The sequence below is a fragment of the Pseudoliparis swirei genome, chromosome 20 (genome assembly GCF_029220125.1).
Source record: "Pseudoliparis swirei isolate HS2019 ecotype Mariana Trench chromosome 20, NWPU_hadal_v1, whole genome shotgun sequence".
Taxonomy (NCBI): Eukaryota; Metazoa; Chordata; class Actinopteri; order Perciformes; family Liparidae; genus Pseudoliparis; species Pseudoliparis swirei.
This window is the reverse complement of record NC_079407.1, coordinates 14,056,532-14,077,996: the sequence shown is the minus strand read 5'-3', so window position 1 is coordinate 14,077,996 and position 21,465 is coordinate 14,056,532. Positions and strand designations below refer to the sequence as shown.

Genomic DNA, 21,465 nt, shown 5'->3' with positions numbered 1-21,465 from the left:
AAGCAGGTAACATGACTAATCTAGCTTCTTCAGTGCTTCCACAATCACGCTCCGTCCATATTGATCCTGCAACAACAAACATTGCCTGAACCCATACCCGTGTCACAAGCGAACCAGAGGTCTCGTAACTAAGACCATTTTCTGGGAGCTCACGCTCTTATCACCCGTAGCAGCTGACGATGAGACCACTCTATCAGGCTCTTCAAACAGGAGCTGATAACTCTGTGTGCAGGGACTGAGAGCACAAGCCTCGGTCCCCTTCGAGTTCAACACTGACTATACATCACAGTGTCCTAATTGTGCTTTATCGAATTTAATGTGGTTGAACAAACATGATGTGAGAGGAGTGTATACAAAATGTGATTCATGTATCTGCGGGGATGAATATTATTATTATTATTATTATTATTATCATGCAACATATTAAGATGGTTTGCACACAATGCTTAGCAAACCTTCTACCTTAAAATACTAAGTATTAGTAATTGATGGGTTTTCTGCCAAGGTCCAGAAAAAAAGCAGCTAATTCAGTTTCAGTTTTCTAAGTGCATCTATACTGAATGAACATGGATAGGTCTTATAATTCAAGCCCAAAAGGTTAATTTCCCACTAACCGCTGATATGAAAATTCAAAGCAAAGACATTTGATATGAGCACAAATTGCTTTTTGCTAAGCTCCTCTGAACAACGACCAAGTTGAAACATAAAACGACAGTTTGGAAGATAACTGCATTTCAAGCTCTTAAACAGGCTGCTATGAAGAAAAGGAAACTCTCTTGAATTTTTGATGACTGTTAAAAAGCTAAGTTTATGACACATGTTTTGTTCAGCAAGATAATCTTCTTCAAATGAACACTTTCAAATTTTTTTTTGTATTAAAGCAATCGGCAGAAGTAAAAAGTGAATATAAAACAAACCACGCCAAGGTCACCTGACTTCCCTTCATCATAACTTAAGCTAAAAGCAGACGAGAGTTTGACATGACATTTTGTTCTCTCTTTCACCTTATTTTTAACCCAAACCCCATTGATAAAAAAAAAACATTGACTTTGAGATGAGAGAATCTGAAGTGTAAAAAATGCTGACTCATTTCTGGGTTTTAAGACTCTTACTGGATTTAAAAGTCTGATTGTGTTCATATATAAAAGTACCTTGCAACAAGAATGTGTAGTTATATCTATTGACAGCCGTAGCCATGTTCTTGTTGGGCTGAGTATCCATCTCCGTACTTAACTTTGGGCAGGATTAGTATACACTGCCTCATATTAACCTCACAGATCTAGAAGGCCTTATTGATTACCTGTTTTGACAGTTTGCCAGCCCAATGAAAAAGGGCTGCGGGCCTGTAAATTATAGGTGCTGATAGGACTGTGGTTGTCCAGGGCACAAGTCCATGACAGGGTGGCCGTGGTATCCGTGATCTCCTCCACTATCACCACTCCAGGGGGTCCGGGAGGACCTAGTGGAAACAGAGTTAGGACACAGATTAAATTACAGGTTGCAACGGCTGAACCACCAATGCTTCAGAAAGCTCAAGACGCGAGGGGTGAACACAAAACAATCTCTGTTGCTGTTGTAAGATGGCCCATATTCGGATGTCTTAGTCACTGTGCATCGTTGCCATTAGATACACTAATGGATGCAACCATGCAAGTCTGAAGAAAAATGTGCAGCTGTGTGCATATAGTGACAACATCAATTCTCTGTTGTAAACATTGCACAAACAAACAACAGACGAGAACAAAGACACAGGAAACTGAACCAGGCTGACACAGATCTGCTGCCAAGCATTTCCTGCTGATTAGAGGATATGAAAGCTTTCTCTTTTCAGGGGTTTCTGGAGGCAGTTTACTAGTTCTACTGAGCATGACTGTGTGGTAGACCTTCCTGTGTTCTATCACAGCTGAACATGTGTTTACCTCAGTCTTCAGAAGTAAACGTAATCTGCAAGAGCAGCAAATGTCTGAGGACTCTCGGCTGAACAGCTGGAAATGAAAAGCTGGCAGCTGGTGCACTCAATGAAAACCAATGTTCTGTGTCCCAAAAAGTGTCCATTACAAGGTTGCACTGAAAGGGCATTTGCATTTGGGGACATTAAGATGCATATTGTAGGAACAGAACCCTCTTTATAGTGTGTCCAACACATATATCCTCCCCTGTAGCAGAGCTTACTGTACTGTTAAAAAACAATCATTAGACATCAATAAAATATATATGTTAAATACATCAATATATACATTGTGTGATGAATATATATGTAATTAAAAATGATTGCATGAAATGATTCATTAGAAAAAAATCTGTGTAACGTCATGTTTTTCAGATAAATCGAACATAAAATCGGATGTAAAAAACAAACAAAAAAAACACTTGAAATCATGGATTCCACAATATAAATATTAATGATCACAAAAACCTTCTATATTCAATCACTAAGCAAAACAAAATTTCCTGTTATGTCGTCTAGAAGTAACAGCCTTTAAACACGACCAGGCGCTGCGTGGACAATCACGGGAACATTACATTTAGCAACAAGCAGAAACAGCCACAGAATCTGATCACTAGACATTTCAGCCCATCGTTTTTAAAGCACCCATTAAACCTGTTCATGCAGACGGACCAGACCGTCTCTCCAGCCAAACTCACAGTGGCCATGAAGGAATTTGACAAGATCAAAAGATCAAAAGGGGAGCAATAATGTGGAAATAGTCATTGTGCAAATGACCCTTCGCTAAGCCCCGCCCTGCACTGCTCCTCCATCGAGCTGTCGGAGCTTCTGTGGAGCCCACACTGTCACTCGCTGAACTCGCTGTAGAAATTGTATCGGATTTTTGCAAACACGATTACAGAGAGAAGCTGGCAACAATATACTTTTGAAGGATACATCCAGGAAGTCAAACTGATTCAGCAGCAAAAAAACGGTTAAAAAGATAAGGATTGCAGTTTAAAAGTAAACCACCTTATCAAGGACAATTAAAATCCGGAACAACGCTGTTCCTTTAAAGCCAGGTATTTATTTATTTACTGCTGCAATCAGTAGCGAGCATAATATGAAGGTGCTTACACTAGTTAATAATGGGTGAATGTACTCCCATAGGTTTTAGAAACAGATAAGACGTTGACAGTATTTCGCAGTAGGGCCTGTCATCGTGTCCATTTCTACTGAACATGCCAAGTATCATTATTTTTGAGAAACCCATGTGTATTTTGTTTTGGGGTTTTGTGGTAGTAGTTCAGGGGGGAGAGCGCGTACCTGCCTCAAACAAAAGAGTGCACAAAGACATCACAGAGTACTGGAGCACTGACACCGACAACAAGCTCACCTCGAACTATGAGTTCGGCCTCCGTGAACACCGTGTCAGCACTGGTCTGGGCATGGCACCCATACTTCCCAGCATGCTTCAACAAAATGCTCCTAATCATCAGATCCACTGTTGAAGATTGCTGCAATTGGGAATGAACAGGATGAGAGAAGAAAGTATTGAGCAGGCCTAAATGCACTTGACACGAAAAGTGAGATTCCTTAACATCTTGTCGAGGCTCATGCGGCTTGAGAGATTCCTGTTTAATTCAGGTGCTCGCTTGCTGCTACATTCTTCAGCTCCCCGTATTTCCTCTCTCTGCTGAAATGAGAAACGCCGAAGGCAAGTCTGGGAATAATTCAAGTTCCACAGGCAGCTGTTTAGCACGAAACCTGATTAAAATTACAAACCATGCATTAGCCAGGAATCTGCTGTGCCCGAACGGATTGTCACTGCAAATACTTTCTCTCCCGAGCACGGGCAGCAGCAGAGGACACATCAGGACAGATGTGACTGTTGATGAAGGAATAGTGACATAAAGAGGACTCCCTACATTCTTGCACATTTATTTTCAACTTCACTTCATGGTTTGGTCAATAATGATTTTATTTCTGCATGATGTAGAGAGGAAATTAAACTCAATTAACCAAATTAACTTGATGAAAGTTACTTGAAATTGACTTTTTGTTCCAAACTGATGCTTCAAAAAAAGTGATCTTCAGCTTAGTTGAACACATAATCGTTTGAGTGTACAAGGTGACGAGCAATGTTACCGTGTAGAAAGGTTCCTCTGTCGGGGGTGGTTACAATGACAAGGTTAACAATGTAACCGTGATGTATTAGGGAGGCAAAGGTTAAGTGTCTCTTTGATTGCGTAACTTTTGTTTTTCACTGGGAGAATTTATACGACATCTTCCTCAGAGTATCCTTGTCCGTGTCTCCCTGGACCTATTCTAAATGACCAAAGTCAAACAGGCAGACAACCCAACAGGAAGAATGGGTTCAGCTCAGGACTGTCAGATGGTGAATGGATTTGCACCCATGTTTTTACAAAGCCAGACTTTCATAAGGAAGATGACGTGCATGTCACATGTCTACAAAAGCATTAATACCCATTGGCAGAAATAATGAACACATTACAATTTAATTTTTGATCTCATCTTCTTTGTACTTATTCATGGTTATTGTTGATTTAAAAATCATGATGTATGGGTCCATCTCCATTTGTGTTTTTATTTTCACATAAATATGCAATTAAAAGTGACAGCAATGGATGACTGACGGACGGAGAGACAAATAGACAGACAGACAGGACCATGACCAACAGGACAATTGTATTCTTAGCCCTCTGCTCTTACTCTTGCTCTTACTGTTTGGATGTATTCAAAGTGGCCACCATCCTGTCGAAAATTGATGGGTTTCTGGTTGAAGAACCACTGGAAGGCCACATCCAGCGACGAGTCATGCGCGGCCTTGCAGCTCAGCACCACGCTCTCCCCCACGGTCACTTCCACTCTGTTCGGGCTGAGCTCCACACGCATGGCCTCTGGAAGCACAAAGCTGCGACACTGTCACCTCAGGCTAACCAAAAGCTAGCGTCAAGACGCTGCATTCCACTGCCTGAGCAATTTCGAGAACCTGGGCCGTAAATTTGGCAAAAAACACACACACACTCACCATTGTTTGGATAAATAATAAATACCCTGCTCGGCCTGGATCTAGACTGGGTACAGTGCATCTATGAGACCAAGGCCTTTACGCCGTGTCCTTTTCATATGATTCATGAAAGTGAGAGCCCTTGGTTCACGGTTGAGCAAGCACAGTATATTTCCTGGCACCCGAGCAAAAAAAATGACATTGGGGACTGTTTACTGGTGGCCGACTTGTGCTAATTTGGCAGAAAATAAAAAAGGCCCCCGGGCATCACTTACCTTTTACCCACAGTACGGCAGTCATCTCTGCCGAGCCCAGCTGATTCTCTGCTCGGCACACATAGTTCCCCTCATCTGCTCGGCTGGAGTTGACAATTCTCAGAGTATTGTTCCGTAACAACATAATCCTGGGAGACAGGCCACAAGAATCAATACCGGTATGAGAAACAAATACACTGACGAACAGTTGCTCGGCACGTTTTTTGGGGCACGAAGCCGCGAGTTGGCGGTTGCGTCGGGTTACAAGAAAAGCAATATTCACATGGGATGGGATAAAAACGAATTGCTCACATTCTCAAAATAATCATCCACTGGAAAACCTTAAAATGAAAGGCAAATTATTATCATTGAATTGAAGGATAACAAGCGCCTGACGGTATGTTGTTTGTGTTACGGCAAAGCTCAGAAGACTGATGGGATGTGGAGTCAAGGACAGTGTTTGCATCTGTTACGCAACAAAAGGGAACAGAAAAATAAACCCTTTTCAGTCGAGATTAATCAGGAATTGAAATGTGTTAATGCATTTAATTTGCAGATACCACAATGCAGCCCTATGTCACAATAAAGATACAGCTTCAGGTAATCGGGAAATATCTTCTGTAAAAAAAAAAGAAAAAAAAGGATTGATGCCAAAAACAAAGAAACACAGTATTCTTCTGACTCAATGTGCAACAATGCACCACATCTGATCTTGTGCCATCAAAAGAGCACAATAGCCCGCCATCTAAGTAATTGCTGTATAATTTCAAATTCATGAAAAGGACATTTTTAGAACATCATTTGCGTAGAGCACGTGACACAACATTAAATAGAATAGATTCTTTGTTCCTCTGCATCTATATTTCCATAAATCTAAATAAACAATAATGGATCCACCTGACAAACCCTAAATATTAGAGCATTCGATGAATCTAAAAACAAAAGCTGTCAAACTGGCACGCACATCACCGAGCTGTCCTCCTGGGAAACACAAGTGTAATAGAGAGGGGAGGATAAAACAACAACACCACACCTGTATTCATAAGCAGCCTCTTATCCAGCTGAAGGACACTAGCAATAAGGGATAAACACTTCGCTCAGAGTTGTGAATAACAGCTGGAGAACTAGGCGCTTGACATCAGATAGTATCGGGTGTAACAAGCGTGTGAGCAGATGGCTGCAGACAGGAATCCCCTTAGCGTCTGCTGCAAACCCCTTTCACTCATCCAAATATCTATATCACATTTGATGAAAGCATTGCCTTGAATAGTCAAGGATGAATATTTACAAAGTTATTGTTTCATTCGAAAATATTCAAAATCTGACTCATTGTCATCTTATAATCTAATTTGTGTTGTTTGGCATTTATATTTGCATCTTTAAGCTCTTTCCATCACGGGCAAGGTGATTGAAATGCACGAGGGCGTGACAAAATCTTGCCACATATCAGACAATTCAGAGGCAATCTGCAGCCATAAATCATTTTTCAAATTAGGGTTAAAATTCACAACTGACGAGGACACCGAGGCAGAGAGGACAAGGTAGGAATATGCAAATTAATTCAACCTTAGGAAATTAAAAAGAAATATTTGGACCATGACAGCAAACCTATGTGGCATTTGAAAACGTATATATATAATTATTATTTTTTGAATATGAAAGGGGTTTTCTGACATGAAGCCAAACAGAACGCTACAGAATACTTATATACACATGAAATCAGAAATACACTTTTAATAAGAAATACCTAATTACTGTAGGCACAGTCTGACTCTTAGACAAAGAGTCTGAAGGCTTCAACTGAGTCTGCCACATATTTTCAAACTAATGGGATTAATACTTTCTGTTTAAGAGACAAAAGCCGTAAACATTAGCGGAAATCCATGTTAATTACAAACCTTCATTAAGTCAGCACAGCTGTCAATGCCAGATAAACGCGGAAGCTGCTTCGATTCCTTCCCTGTTCTCTCACGAATAGAACGTCTCTCCGTCCTTTAACTCTTTGCTTTACGATAGGTAATTGCAGAAAATCCTTGCCAGAGTCACCCTGGCCGAGACCTGCAAAAGTCCCGTTGATTTCGTTTTTTTCAGATAGGAATCACCCTTTCGCAAGGTCGAGCAGGGACCCCTTAAACACTTGTGTTATCCGGATCATTAACATACAGACAAGTTGAATCAATGCGGTTGGAAGTTCAAACTCTTAACTTGATCTGTGCTTTTATGAAAGCAACATGTGGAGATACTTCACTCAAAGATACTGAATGATGGAATAATTTGAGATTCTAAAGAAAATGGACCACACAAATTACAACGTCAGCCCCAGTAGTGATAGTAAACGATAAATGACTGAAGAGAAAATGAACAGATGTTTTCACAATATAGGGTGTTAACGATGTTCTGCCCTCTCAACACATGGCTTTATCTGAAGTCAGATAAAAACACGATTGCGGTTTTTCAGGACAGGTATGAATCTCCCAGCGCGGTGTGCGCCAACAACACACACTCACACACACACACCCGTGTTAAAAAAAAGATCTGACAAGTCAAGGTCATTTATCACCATTTTAGGGCAACGCACTTTCTAACTACTCCCCATCCATCAGTTCTACTGGAGCCAGCACTTTTATAGAAAAATAGACATTCAGAATTAGCTCAGAGGACCATTTTTTTTCTGAAACATGTCCACCGACCTCCGAAAGTTAAACCAGTCCCTGAAAACTCCTGCTTCCATTCACCTGTTAGAGGCTGTTCTGAAGGAGTAACACACTTAGGATCTTATTATCAACCGGTTGCCCTTGCTGTGAGGCTGTTGAACAGACAGCCGAGTATGAGCTGATAAACAAAGGTCCCGTTCTCTCACTCAAAACTCAGGATGCTCAGCGTTGACTGATAATTTCAGCCGCGTCGCTCAGTTTGATTGATGGGCCCTCAGCCCTGCTCAGCCCTGCTCAGCCCCCTCCAGGTGCAACAGAGGGACGTTTCTCATAAAAAATAATGCATCAAACTCGAGGTGAATTCCAAATGCAATTGAGCCGGTTGAAATTGTCAGCATCCCTGAGAAGGAGGCGGGGTGGAGGACGAGCCTCCAGAGCTTCGGCAGTACCTAAGGGTGTTTTATTCTAGCAGTGACACTTCATTGCAGTTACAGTAATGAAAATGTGATGTGTTACAACGGGACATGTGTGCAATTCCTGGAGGGCCTGAGCCGGAACTGTAACACTTGAAGTTAAGCCATGAAAAACTCGCGATGTAAAAAATAATATGATGATAATGAGGGAGACACACTTTTCATGACTTCATGCATATTTTACAGGGCAATTACGTTTCCCTCTTAATATTCTGTTCTCTAAAGTGTGCAGAAAGAGAGAAAAAAAATTCGGAATTCGGATCCTATTTATAACATGGAGCTCCTCCAGCACATCTAGCAGCGTCTGCAAAGAAAATGTGCACGATCCATCCCAATGATAGAAACTAACATGAATCCTTCGGAAACGTCTAAAATAGTTCACGGGTGACAGTCCAGGCACCGGAACACGCTCTCCAACATACATAACAACTGCTTTGTGGATGCACAGTAAAGAGCTCCGGGCCGACCATTACTTCAGTGATTTCTTTCAACGGTACGAAATTATTCTGCCTTGAGTTTCACACATTTCTCATACTTTTTAGAACCCGAACAAAGGCTTGGGTCTCATGGCAATATATTTGGATACATTAGGCCATTACAGACAACATTGCAAATCAAGGGCCAGGAAATCGTGATGGTAACCAATGTGATGACTGGTGTCAGATTATAAGATATTAAATGACAATTTCCGTCTGCACAATTTAATCAATAATATTTTCCTTCAATATAAAAAAAGAAAAAACTAGAACGGGCACTCGGTAGAGCGCATACCTTCGCATATCACAAGATTGGGCATTGAATTATGAACATTTTGGCATTAGTTGCATGACAATTGGATGAAAATGGACCGTGCTATGGTAAAAAGAAGATGTTGACCTTTCCATGACCTTGACCTTTGACCCGAGTGATCCCAAAATCTAATCAAATGGTCCCCGGATAATAACCAATCATCTCACCAAATGTCATGCGATTCAAGAAGATTTTGACCTTTCCATGACCTTGACTTTGACCTTTGACCCGATTGATCCCAAAATCTAATCAAATGGTCCCCGGATAATAACCAATCATCCCACCAAATTTCATGCGATTCGGTTTAAAACTCTTTTTGTTATGCGAGGAACACGCATACAAATAAATAAATAAATAAATACACGGCGATCAAAACATAACCTTCCGCATTTTCAATGCGAAGGTAAAAAGGAAAGTGTGCTTGAGGTTGGGCTATGGTTTGGTATGATGAAGTCTGTCGACCCAGCTGAAAATAAACCTTACATCCCTGTCAGCTTTGAGGCTCTGGAAGACTGCAGTAAAATGGAGGATTTAACACAGCTCCCAAACTCTTTTTTATTATGTCATATAATAAAGGCTTTCTAACTGGGACAGTAGAGATGTTATTCTTTGATTCCTACCCTGATGTAAATGAGCTCATAGTTAAAACTCTGCTAAAGCTGAGCAGCTGTGCATTGTCCCAGTCAAATAAATACAAAATAAATGAGTGAATCATGATGTTTCTAGAGAGTTTCTGTACCTTCTACTTTGCTGTATCCTCCGGTCTCCTCTCCTCCATGTTATCCGTGGTTTGGGCGACGCTCTGGGTTTGCAGTCCAGCGATACGTCTTTTCCGAGCGTGGCAATGACCCGTACGGGATTGTGGACAAAGACGGGAGCCGACGCTGTGCATGACAGACGCACAGCATTTTAACTTTTGAAGAAGTAAGACACACAAATCATCACAAACACACTAATATTCTAAAATACATTCCTGATAAAAGGGCTTAACCCTTGTGTTGCCTTCGGGTCATTTTGACCCGATTCAATATTTAACCCTCCTGTCGCCTTCGGGTCAATTTGACCCGATTCAATGTTTAATGTCGGTGTTCTTTCGGGAGTCAACAAACAAACATAAAGTACCTCACACTTAAACTTGGAAAACAATATTAATTCTAATAATTTTCTGGAGATTTTAATAGCTGGGGTCATATTGACCTCAAGGGTAAAATATGTTAGTAAATATAAAGGTAACAGGAGGGTTAAACATTGAATCGGGTCATATTGACCCGAAGGCGACAGGAGGGTGAAACATTGAATCGGGTCAAATTGACCCGAAGGCAACACAAGGGTTAATGTGTTATTTGTTCTCGTCACACAAATGAACTAAGACCAAAACGACGCTGCCTTGTCTTACAGCTGCGCAGCTGTTTTCAGCTCGAGGGGAAATGACACCAATGGGATCGTTATGTTTCTGCTGAATAAGACTGGACAATCACAGTGTGTGTGATTTTTTATTTTGGCCCCCATGTGGTAATTTGTTTGCTGCTCCTGCGGCTTGAAATTTGCTGCAGACAGACCTGGGTCTCCGGGAGCCGGTCTCCTTAGGTGTTTTTAAAAATAGATTGAAAATATTGGAGGGAAATTCATCTAGCTGTAGATGTTTTATATGACGGAGGTATGTGCTCCTGTGTGAGCTGGGTTGTGTTGACTTGAGTCTTAGTTTTGGTTTTATTCATGCTGTGATTTTGTTTTTCGTTTTATATATTGTCTGTCACTGTTTTATGTTGTATTGTATGGAACTTTGTGTGAAGTGCTGCTGCTGCTGTCTTGGCCAGGACACTCTTGTAAAGGAGATTTTTAATCTCAATGAGGCATTTCCTGGTTAAATAAATGTAAAATTAAAAAATTAAAAATTAAATAAAGTAAAACAAACGTGTTTATTTTAAGTGGCTTTTCAATAATTGTGTGGTTGCTAAAACGTAATGCAATTATAAAACGGAATACACGTAACACGCCTTCAACTGTGACATTTCAATGTCATTATTTTAAAACTGCTAGAGGGTTTAGACTGACACACCATGAGTCAAAATGCTTGATCAGAAAGGCTAATTTGTTTCACAGTAATAACTAGATTCTTCACGTGATGTATAACTAAGCATGCCTCTTTACAAACATGCTTTTATATACTGCATAGTACACCATACTTTGTCTTAAGTACGTGCTAATTCAGTATCCACAACAGTTCCATACATATACATTGTGTTGTTCAGTCTAATGACTAAATAATTGTCATGTTAATCATGACATGCTTGGATGATTCACACTGCTTTTATGAAATCAGTGTTAACCCATATTTAACCAGGTTGCCTGAATGAAGAATAAATGTCTTTTTTTAACAATCATGGCTGGCTCCAGAGAATGAATTAGGCACTAATGGTCTAAATAAGGCTTCAGGCACAAAGCAGACACATAGCTGGTATGCAGTTGTGTTGAACATCAAGGCCATCTCCAGGCTGCAAGGCTTTGTCAGCAGGGATTCATTTTAATCCTGAATGATGCTTAAAAGGTGACATTATACACAATGACAATTCAATCCCATCTGTAGCTACAGGCTGACCCCTGTCCCTGCAACACTTGTGTCTTTGAGGCTGAGTAGTTGCCTGAGTGGCAGAGGTCCCTCTAGACACAGAAAACAGCAGAAAACAGAGCGGCTGCTGTGGGTATTTGTTTTCATCAAAATAAGAGCAGGCCTGCAGCTGGTGGCAGCCGTACCCTTATTGCTACCCTCCCAGAAGCGCTGGATCTGGAACAAGATCACAAGGGCGAGGGCAGCCGCTGCCCCAGCGCAGCCGCAAGTGATTGCTCGTCTTCGGGCTTTTAATAGCCGTGTAATCCGTCCTGATAGTGTTTGCTTGTGGACATCTCCACAGAGCACAGGTCACTGGGATGACATGCCTGAGGGGTGTGGTTATGAAAGCCTTCATCACCAGCTTCCAAACATCATCATTGTGACTGTCTCTCAGGAACGCAAAGAAACTTCCTCATCAGCTCACGGAAACCGTATTAAATACGAGACTTTCTGACTACGTTGCATTCAAATCCACGAAAGAGCGGTCGTTTTTTCACAGATTGTAAATTGATGGGTGGAGGGACAAAATATTTCATGGATTTTTCCGCAAAACACATTTCTAATAAGATTTTATAAATGCCCCACATTCCCCTTCAAAAAAGGGCATGCCACACGGACAGTAAATCAAAGTGTCCCTCTAGGAAACACGAAAGGGGAATGGGTGTCCCAGTATAGACGATTTCAAGGAGCAAATGGTGCATCCACACAGTGGACAGCCACTCGCTATGACTGTTGTGCGTTTAGCCCGAAGCCGTATGTGTTAGTCTGAAGAGCACCGTTCCTTTTGCTTTTAGTGTCCTCACATTTTAAAGTGACGCCTGTTTTGCTATTTACAAAAAAGGATACAAATATACAAAATATGTACAACAATGTGCAGAAGTACAGCCGACAAATGGAGCTATATCGCAAGTTCAGACAGGAAGAACACACCCCTCATGCCAGCCATTTATTCCTCATATGTCTGCTAATCATTTCTCACACATGCTCACTCATTGTTTACTCGCTGTCATCGCTCGGCGCCGTCAATCGTGAGAGCAGCTGCGCAGATCAGCTGGTTTTCCTATCCAATAAGCACGGGGAAACAATGACATGGCTAATCTACCATCTTGCTGCTGTTTCATTTAAATATGACTGTCTTTCTACCTTCAATTCATTAATGTTGCTGTTACGCAGCCCTCCACATCCCCATCTCCACCCAGTCTTCACGGATCCATCTACTTTAACTCATCATTCCATCAGCTCATCAGCAGCACCAGGTCTGGACTCCACGTGGGGGTCAGTCTCATTGCTGATCGGGGCAGTCGGCCCTCAATTACAAATCTCCTCGTAGAGTCCAAGCGCCAAAGACTCTGAGACTTCATCATTGCATATCATCTGTTAACAATAAACATCCTTCTTCATCTAGCTGGTCTCTCACTGTCTGTCAAATATCATCATAATTGTATTATATTATTACACAAATAGATTAAAATAATTAAAAAGAAAAGCTGTACATTTTAATATATGTAAAGCTGGAACCTGAAAATAATTCAGTTCATTAACCCTTCACTAAATCCCGCCTCTTATGCGGAGAACGGCCAATCATAGCGGAGCATCAGCCGACCTCCAACCAGGGTACAAAAACTATCCGGCTCGTCACCATAGACTCTCATGCAATTGTTTCGGAGCTAAATTTCGGGTTGGTTTTGTGGACTCGAAGCTCGTCATGGCTCGACGTAGTGTCATAGTGATACTCCCGAAGCTTTACTGAATGTAAACACACTCTGCTTTCACGTTATTGTCTTCAGTCTCGACAGCCAGGCGATGAGCTGGTTCCCCTGCACACTGTGTAGGCTCGAGCTTCTCTCTCTATCTTTAACCTGTTCTCACTGCTGTATGAGTTTGACATCCTGAATTTACCCTGCAAACACAAATTGAAGATCCTTCTGTCTGCTTCTCTGCGAAATTACTTTTTCTAATAATTTGATAACATTCAATGCAGTTTGTGACTCAGTGTGGGCTCCATGCGGGCTCTGCCAGCTTGGCAGAGAAGCACAGGAGGACGGGGGTTCGGCAAATGTTCTCATCTTTTCAGCTGTACTTGTAAATATGTATCTGTTTATAAAGCAGTTAGATACATTTAGTCACTCAGATCTACACTTAAGTACATTACTTGAATATATATGTTCTTCGTTACTTTCCACCACTGCTGGTAAATATAATTGGTTAACAAATGACAATAGGGAACACTGACTAACAAATATCCGATGGAAGTTAATAAGCCTGAAGGGAGGGTTTGTTTATTCAATGTGATGAAGATTCCATCAAAGAAACCAATGATGTCTCTCTTTTAGTGTTTGCTCCCCATTTGTATAAATATATACCAACAAGTCATTGCTTTTCATTCTCCTATGAAATAACGAGGGAACTGTGCCAGACTCCCAGGCAGACACCTCATTGAATATCACCATAAGGGTCCTTCTTTTATTCATGCCGTCCACTGCCTGGGTTAAATCTGTGACCATTGATTGGCAATCTGCACATCTCACAGTTCAGTGTTCCCCGCTTGCATTTCAATCCCTCTTACCTGTCATCCAGTACCTTTTTCAGATTCCAATAAGCAGTCTGCTATTCTATCCTTTGCAGAGAATCCAGGAATATGCTCGCCCGACAGGAATGGCTGCCTCATGACAATTAAACAAACCTTTCACTTGATGCCGTGTTTTGTCGAGTAGAAACCAAAAGGTGTAATTACCTAAAATATTGAGTTCGGCGTTCGAGTAGATGGCTCCGTATTTATTTCCCGCAACACACTGGTACATTCCCGAGTCTGCCTGCTGTACTCTGTGAATGGTTAGCTCTCCGTTCACTATTTCAACTCGACCCTGTAAAGAGAAGAATGTATCAACGGACATCATATCTAAATGAAGATACACAGTACATCATAAAGAATATATTGTGGATGTGTAGTTTCATAAGAATAATTCTGATATTTTATGGTACAATCAGCAAAAGGAGAGAGCACCGTGTGTTATGGGCGGTACCTGGGATGTCAAGGGCAATCCATTAAGCAGCCAGTGATAGGTGGGCCGGGGCCTCCCCATGGCCTTGCACTCCCATTGGAGTTTCTCTCCACTATCCATCTGGGTATCATTAATCATTCTGACCCACTGAGGGAGGGCTGGAAGATAGGGAGAGAAACAAATCTAGAATAAGTAATATATCCTTGAAACACACATGAGGCTCAGGTATGGTCACCTGTCCGTAGAAGAGACGAAACAGGAATGCACAAGTGGATGTCGTAATGTAGGAAAGCCCTTTTTTGTAATCCTTTAATGCCAGTATGGTCTTGGACATACTTGAGTACTTTGTATGCCTTCTTTTGTGTGCTGCTTCTTTGTATCCAACGTTTAGTTTTTTGCTCCTGTACTTTTTTGCACTGCACTCAACAGAGATCATTTATAAAACCCACAAGGTATCAGGTAACAAGACAACTTTTTCCTGATCCTCTCTTCTGCTCCCTGTAGAACAGAATCAAAATTCCCCTCAGTGATTGATACCGAGGCCCTTTTTAGTATGAGAATCACCCGGCATTCAACTAACTCCAATATAAACAGATCCCGATAATTATGAATTCAATTCAATTCATTTTGTAAAGCCCCAAATCACAAATTTGCCTCAGAGGGCTTTACAATATGTACACATACGACATCCCTGTCCCAGAACCTCACATCGGATCAGGAAAAACTTTCAAGGGGAAGAAAAGGAAGAAAGCTTCAGGAGAGCAACAGAGGAGGATCCCTCTCCAGGATGAACAGGACAGTAGGAGCGACTGGCGTAGTACTAGGAGCGTGCCATTCCATGAAGTTGAGGGTTGAGAAAGACAAAGGACTTTCACCAAGGAGACTGCTGCCCATGTCCTGTGTGAAACCGAGGCAACATAGACTAATTGTACGATCATTTTGTTACGTAACTGATGCTGAAACTAACGCCACATGTGTAACAGACTTATCCAACGCAACAAACAAACTTTTTGAACCCAAACCACAATCTTTTCCTAAATTTAACTAAGTACTGGTGTTCCGTAACTAATAAAACCTATGTTGGAAGTTTATTTTGAAAAGGAGATGTAAGCTTGTACGTTTCCTGTGAACAATGAGGAAGACACAGTCTATGTACCCGGTGGAAACTGACACGCCGTCCCGGACACGTCCAAAACTGACCTATCGAGCTAGAGAACGAAGCATCTTTTTGAAAAGAGCAGCAACCCATTCAATAAATTGTATATAAGGATCAATTATTTGTTTCACATTAACAGAAAATAAACGGAAGATTGTTACTGATTGGGTGTTGCGTTGTTCTCACATGTGGATCACATTTAGAATTTTTGTCACATGGTCATGAACATTTTCTTTTTTTCTCTTTCCATTGCATGGCTGGCCCGTGTCAAAGGCAAGCTAGGTGACCTCCATTCCTGGCTGACGCTTAACCATGAAGCTTTCTTTCTCTTTTCTGTGTGGAGCCGACCTGCTTGTGTTTCCCGGGCTGCGGCCACGATTCCTCTCCAACTACACATTCTACAAAGAATCTGTCACGACTCAAGATGTGAGCACTGGACAGGCTGGGTGTATTTTTAGTTTTCATCTTGTAGTCTCTTTCCATCTGCCGGATACTGTATGACACATAGTTATGCATTTTCACTAATATAAAAGTAATAAGGACCTTTTGCTGGGCCTGGTCTGTCTTATGTTGGGGAGGGATGTAAATAACCGGCAAGCCACTAACTCATCCCTTTTTTGTTATTATTACAATCTCCTTTACATTATACTTGTTGCTCTAATATGCTCAAATGACAGATTAATAGATGCATATGCCAACATCAATTGTTCCACGTTGAAATCAAGTTGTAATTGTGAGCACTTAAATTATTATTATTTAAACACGTGTGTGTGCTTAAACATGTGCAACCAGAATTTAATAACCTATTTGTGTAGACTGCATTTATTGGGACAGGTTACAAAACTTTTAATAAAGACGTGATAATATTGTAAATGAGTACAAAGTTCATTCCATCGTGGTGTATTTCTTGTATTCCTTGTCTGTAGTCTGAGCTGCTACGACAGTATCATGCCAAGCACGTTCTGTTGCTATTCTTTGCTTATGGTTTCTTGGAAGAATACTCCTTTTGTGCTTGTTGTTTGATTGAATGATTCCAGTCAGGAAGGTGTCCCTCCCAATGCCAGTTCAAACTTCCAGCTGACCTTTGTAAATTACATTTTGCGTGAGGCTGCTACAAATTAGCTCCCCATTCTCCTTGTGATGTCAACAGAATGGAGGTTGCCAAGAAGTGCAAGGCGTTGGAAATGTGTCCTACCAAGGCTGAGGCAGTCCATTATCTTGGTCCTGTGCACACGGCACAGTGAGAGCGAAATAGAGGACACGCCTCCTCATAGACAGGTATATGATAATGGAAAGTAAGTCTACGTGCTTTCTAGTGGCTGGGAAACTAAAAACAGTTCTATAAGCAAGGTCTGCCAGAAACAGATATTGAACCCCTAGAGGCAGTCCAATTAGTTATTATAGTGTTTACCTATCATATAAGATGATACAATTACAATGTTAGTATAGATAAAGAAATAAGGTTTGGTCCTAATCATAGGTATTTCCAACAACTGAGGATTCTATCATTCATTTGTTACCTAATGCGAACACATTAATTCAAATGTATGTTTTTGTAGTGATACAAATAATAAGAAACTCAGAGAAAGCAGTGACTGGAGGCATGACTGGAGACATGAAAGTAACATTGCTGTGAAGACAAATAACAGCCCCTAATGTCTGTCAAAACAACGAGCAGAGAAGAAGTTCCGGAACATTTTGGAACATCAACAAAAAAAGAGACCCCCACTAAAAGATTCATGGATGTATCATTTTGGACTGTTCAGAAAATGAGAAATACTGGAACTAGATTATATCATGAATAATACATGGGACATTTGCAGGACGCCTCAAAATAGCGTAAGTATAAAAAGGGTGTATTTGTTGTTGAGAGTGCAATGTTCACGCCGCTATTCCTGGAATGCAACACATCAACACTCGTGCGCCTATATAATGTTTAATGGAGGACCAAAAGTAAAAGATAACGGAATGGCCAGACTCACTGTAGACCTGCAGATGTCCTTTGAAAGCAGTGCCTCCTCTTGGATTCTCAGCTTTGCATTCGTAGGTTCCCGAGTCCTCCAGTTGAATGTTGGGAATTTCCAGCACAGCCTGGGACTTCCGAAGTCTCGCTTTTTTGGGGATGTTGCCATTGATCTTCCTCCATGTGATTGTTGGCACTGGACTGCGAGGAGAGAAGCGTGGGATCATATACTCAACAGTGCAGTTTAACAGAAGAATATAATAACTGTTTAAATATATATTACATTGTAATTACTCAAACAATAATTGAAAATATTAATTATTTTCATGTACTTTCACCTTGATCCAAATTATTAAAAGATAACCCTGATCTTGAAAATGTTAACATTTTATTAAATGTCTTGAATACATGAGTAATTGAAAAACTAATCAGTAGGTTATTCAATAAATTAATATAATTATGATTTGTTTATTTGCCCAACAAGGGTTTTAAATACTAAAACATTGAGAAACATTAAATCCTGGAATAACATCCATATTTTAATGGTCTGCAGCAAACCAATTCCCCTCTATATTGTGCTATTAGATTTATTGTTCAACCTTTACAGAACAAGACGAGGACACAGCAACTGTGTGGAATGGTAATTAAGAGTTTGCCTATAGGCACATTCGTAAATTTAAAACACTGGCGTGAAGCACGGTCACATTGTTAGGATATGAAATACTTAGGTTGTTCTCTGAAGCTGAGGTTGAGTCAAATTTCCCAGAGTTCAGGTGCCAGCAGTTTGGTCCAGAAGACACTGACAGGCCGAGGTTCTGGTTTCTAAACTTCGTGTGCCCACTCTCCTCTGCCCGCCCCCAGCCCTGTGAACACGGACTGGCCCGGTGCTCATTATTCAGCCTGCAAAAAGAAATCCTGCCACAGACTCAGGAAGATGCACCCCCATGTTGCAGCCCCTCAAGGTCTCTATAGATTTGCTCTGTTCTCCGGCTGGTCAAGAGTTTATTTGGAGCAAAGGTCTCTTGCGAAATCCTCCATCAATAACGTATAAGTAAGGGCTTCAAAACAACCGCATGCCATATGCATGAGTACTGATTCAATCTGTTGATAGCATATGTGGTTCTTACACCCCACAGGGGCGTTGAAATACAAATGCCAAGTACTGACAAATTGACCCAAGTTAGACCACAGATATTTGATTTTGCCCCAGGCCCCAGAAGTTCCTCCAAGTTACTGTAGGTTATTGGGAAGTTATATGTTGTTACATTTTTTTTTTACACATTTTATATAAACAGATTATCATTTTCTATCAAATATCAATTTGAGTGTTGCTGTGAAAACACATCATTTCTGACACAGTTGTCGGTATTGGAACAACTCCATCTGTCTACAGACGGAGAGTTGATAGTGTTGACAGCGACTATTTGGGTAGACTAATATATGACTAATCAAAATGGTTTCACTGGGCTGCACGTTACATAAATAGAAATGATTGTGACTACGAATGTCATACATCACAATCGATGTTGTATTAAGTAACTGCCACGCTTTGCTTTTCAAACTTTGGATAGAGACACTTTTAGTGATGGAACTTTTTGTCCAAACTCATGTGCAGAAATGTTGGCCTTCAGTCACTGAAGTCCGTTTGAAACTACTGACTATTATTCAGTGTGTCGCTTCACAGTGTCAGTGACGTGAGGACACCTGAATGCATGCTGTTAGGTAAGGAGTCGGCTACTCCACAAAACAAAGCAAAAGAAAACTTTGAAACCAATAGTCTAAGAAAAAAGACGGGATACAAAACTCCTGTCCGCAATGAAAAGACACTCTTTGAGAATAAATGCTTGCCTTAATACAGCACGTGCTCAGAATCCTGATTTGAGTTCATTGCAGCCAAAAGCACTTCAATGTCCTTGTGAATTTAGAGCGGATAAAAAAAGCTCAGGGATGTAACATTTTCATCTTGGTTAAATGATTGATGGGTTCAACGGAGGTTTGTATGGTGTTGCATTTCCATCTTTCAGACACCTGTCAAATCTAGTTGTCATACAAGTACTGGTACTGAGCGCATGGTCTCTCTCTCTCTCTCTGCATACGCAAGTCATCTCTCACACGGATCTATCGGGCAACCCGTGACTAAACGGGGGTAGATGACATTGCTTGAACAAAAATCATAAAATATCTCGTTGGCTGTTGAATCTTGTCCCCGTCCCCCTGAAAGCTGGCTCCAATGTGCTAATGCTCTAATGTTGGGTACAGGAAAGCTGTCACGAGGGGTCAAAAGGTCATTGATTTACACGTGGAGCAGAATCAACACTGAATACTCATGGCGTGTACACGAGTATGTGGTGGGTCAATACGCAATCACAGATGAAGGACTTCTGAAGTCTTATCAACGATGTGTGTTAGAATAATAAGTATCATTTAAAGGTACATTGTGACTGTATGATCTGAGCTAAAAGGGTCTCTATAAAACATTAACCATAGAGCACCAAGAGTATGTTGTCATAAAGAGACAACTAATGTTACTGTCGACAATGTGGTCCTGGAGGTCCAGTATTGCTCTGAGAGGAGCGTCACTGCAAGCGTTTCAAGAGTTTGATTCCCTCTGGGGTCACTGGAGCTAAAAGTATATCCACCCCTCGAAGGCAATTAGGATGAAAGCCTCCACCACATATAGTATTTTAAGTGAAAATGAGTGGGAGAATGTGTAACCCATCAAATGTTGAAGGCCTTTGAACGACATATTCCAATATCCTTTGAAATGAAAGCAGCTAAAAGCATTGCACTTCCCAGAGTTTCTTGTAAATCCGACAGTAAAGCCGTTGTTTGAAAATCTACGGGTAGCAAACTGTCATCTGTCAAACCAATGTTCTTTGTTTTACATTATTAAGCACGTTATTAATAGACTGTTCAAGACTATTATTCAATCCATTGTTTTGTTATATTTGTTATGTGTCCATTACCTTGTTTACTTGTGACATGAACACATACAAAATGCTCCAATCATTCCTGCTGAGTACCCTGATAAACCTTTATATTAAATGTGGCAGAATAATAACTGTTTTGCATCTGCAGGCCATAAAGAAATCTGACCAACCAATATGAGAACCCCAACAACTATTTCAATTGATGTAAACATAAAAGATTTGTTCACCCTAATAGCAAAGCGCTAAATTAGCCAAAGATGCACCCGGCTTCATTTATCTTTTCATGAATATGAAGCAACTCGAGACCCGAGAAGCATCGTGATTCATTTCCACCACAGGAAACATTGGTTATCAATCTACAGTGAATCCACTTTCACAAGTCACAGAACCAAACGAGTGGGCTATCTCATTAGTATCGTCTCACTGTTCTCTTTGCCCTCGACTGGGGCCTCTAAAGTAGTGTCACTGGTAAATATCACAACAGACAATCACACCAAGGAGCTCTGGCATTGTGACACAAAGAGCTGTTGTGCTTAGTGAATATCATCAATATTAAACTACAGGAGAACAAAAGCAATTTCAACTTAATTTTTGCCGCTATATAAAGACGGGCATTTCTTGATAGGAGGCGATGATTAATCATTCATCTCCACAGTAAGTCCACGGGTAGGTCAC

At 40.9% G+C, this 21,465-nt stretch overlaps 1 protein-coding gene across 1 annotated transcript in view; it reads right to left on the bottom strand.

The window, feature by feature from the left end:
• Positions 1-21,465, bottom strand: part of cntn5 (contactin 5) — a 124,857-nt gene that overhangs the window by 13,696 nt on the left and 89,696 nt on the right. Inside the window, exons 9-16 of the mRNA XM_056441420.1 lie at positions 17,880-18,061; positions 14,763-14,899; positions 14,474-14,603; positions 9,868-10,012; positions 5,234-5,361; positions 4,673-4,848; positions 3,324-3,444; positions 1,301-1,459 (exon numbers count right to left, since the gene is read on the bottom strand). Of these exons, the coding sequence (XP_056297395.1) occupies positions 1,301-1,459; positions 3,324-3,444; positions 4,673-4,848; positions 5,234-5,361; positions 9,868-10,012; positions 14,474-14,603; positions 14,763-14,899; positions 17,880-18,061 (1,178 nt within the window). The remainder of the gene's footprint in view (positions 1-1,300; positions 1,460-3,323; positions 3,445-4,672; positions 4,849-5,233; positions 5,362-9,867; positions 10,013-14,473; positions 14,604-14,762; positions 14,900-17,879; positions 18,062-21,465) is intronic.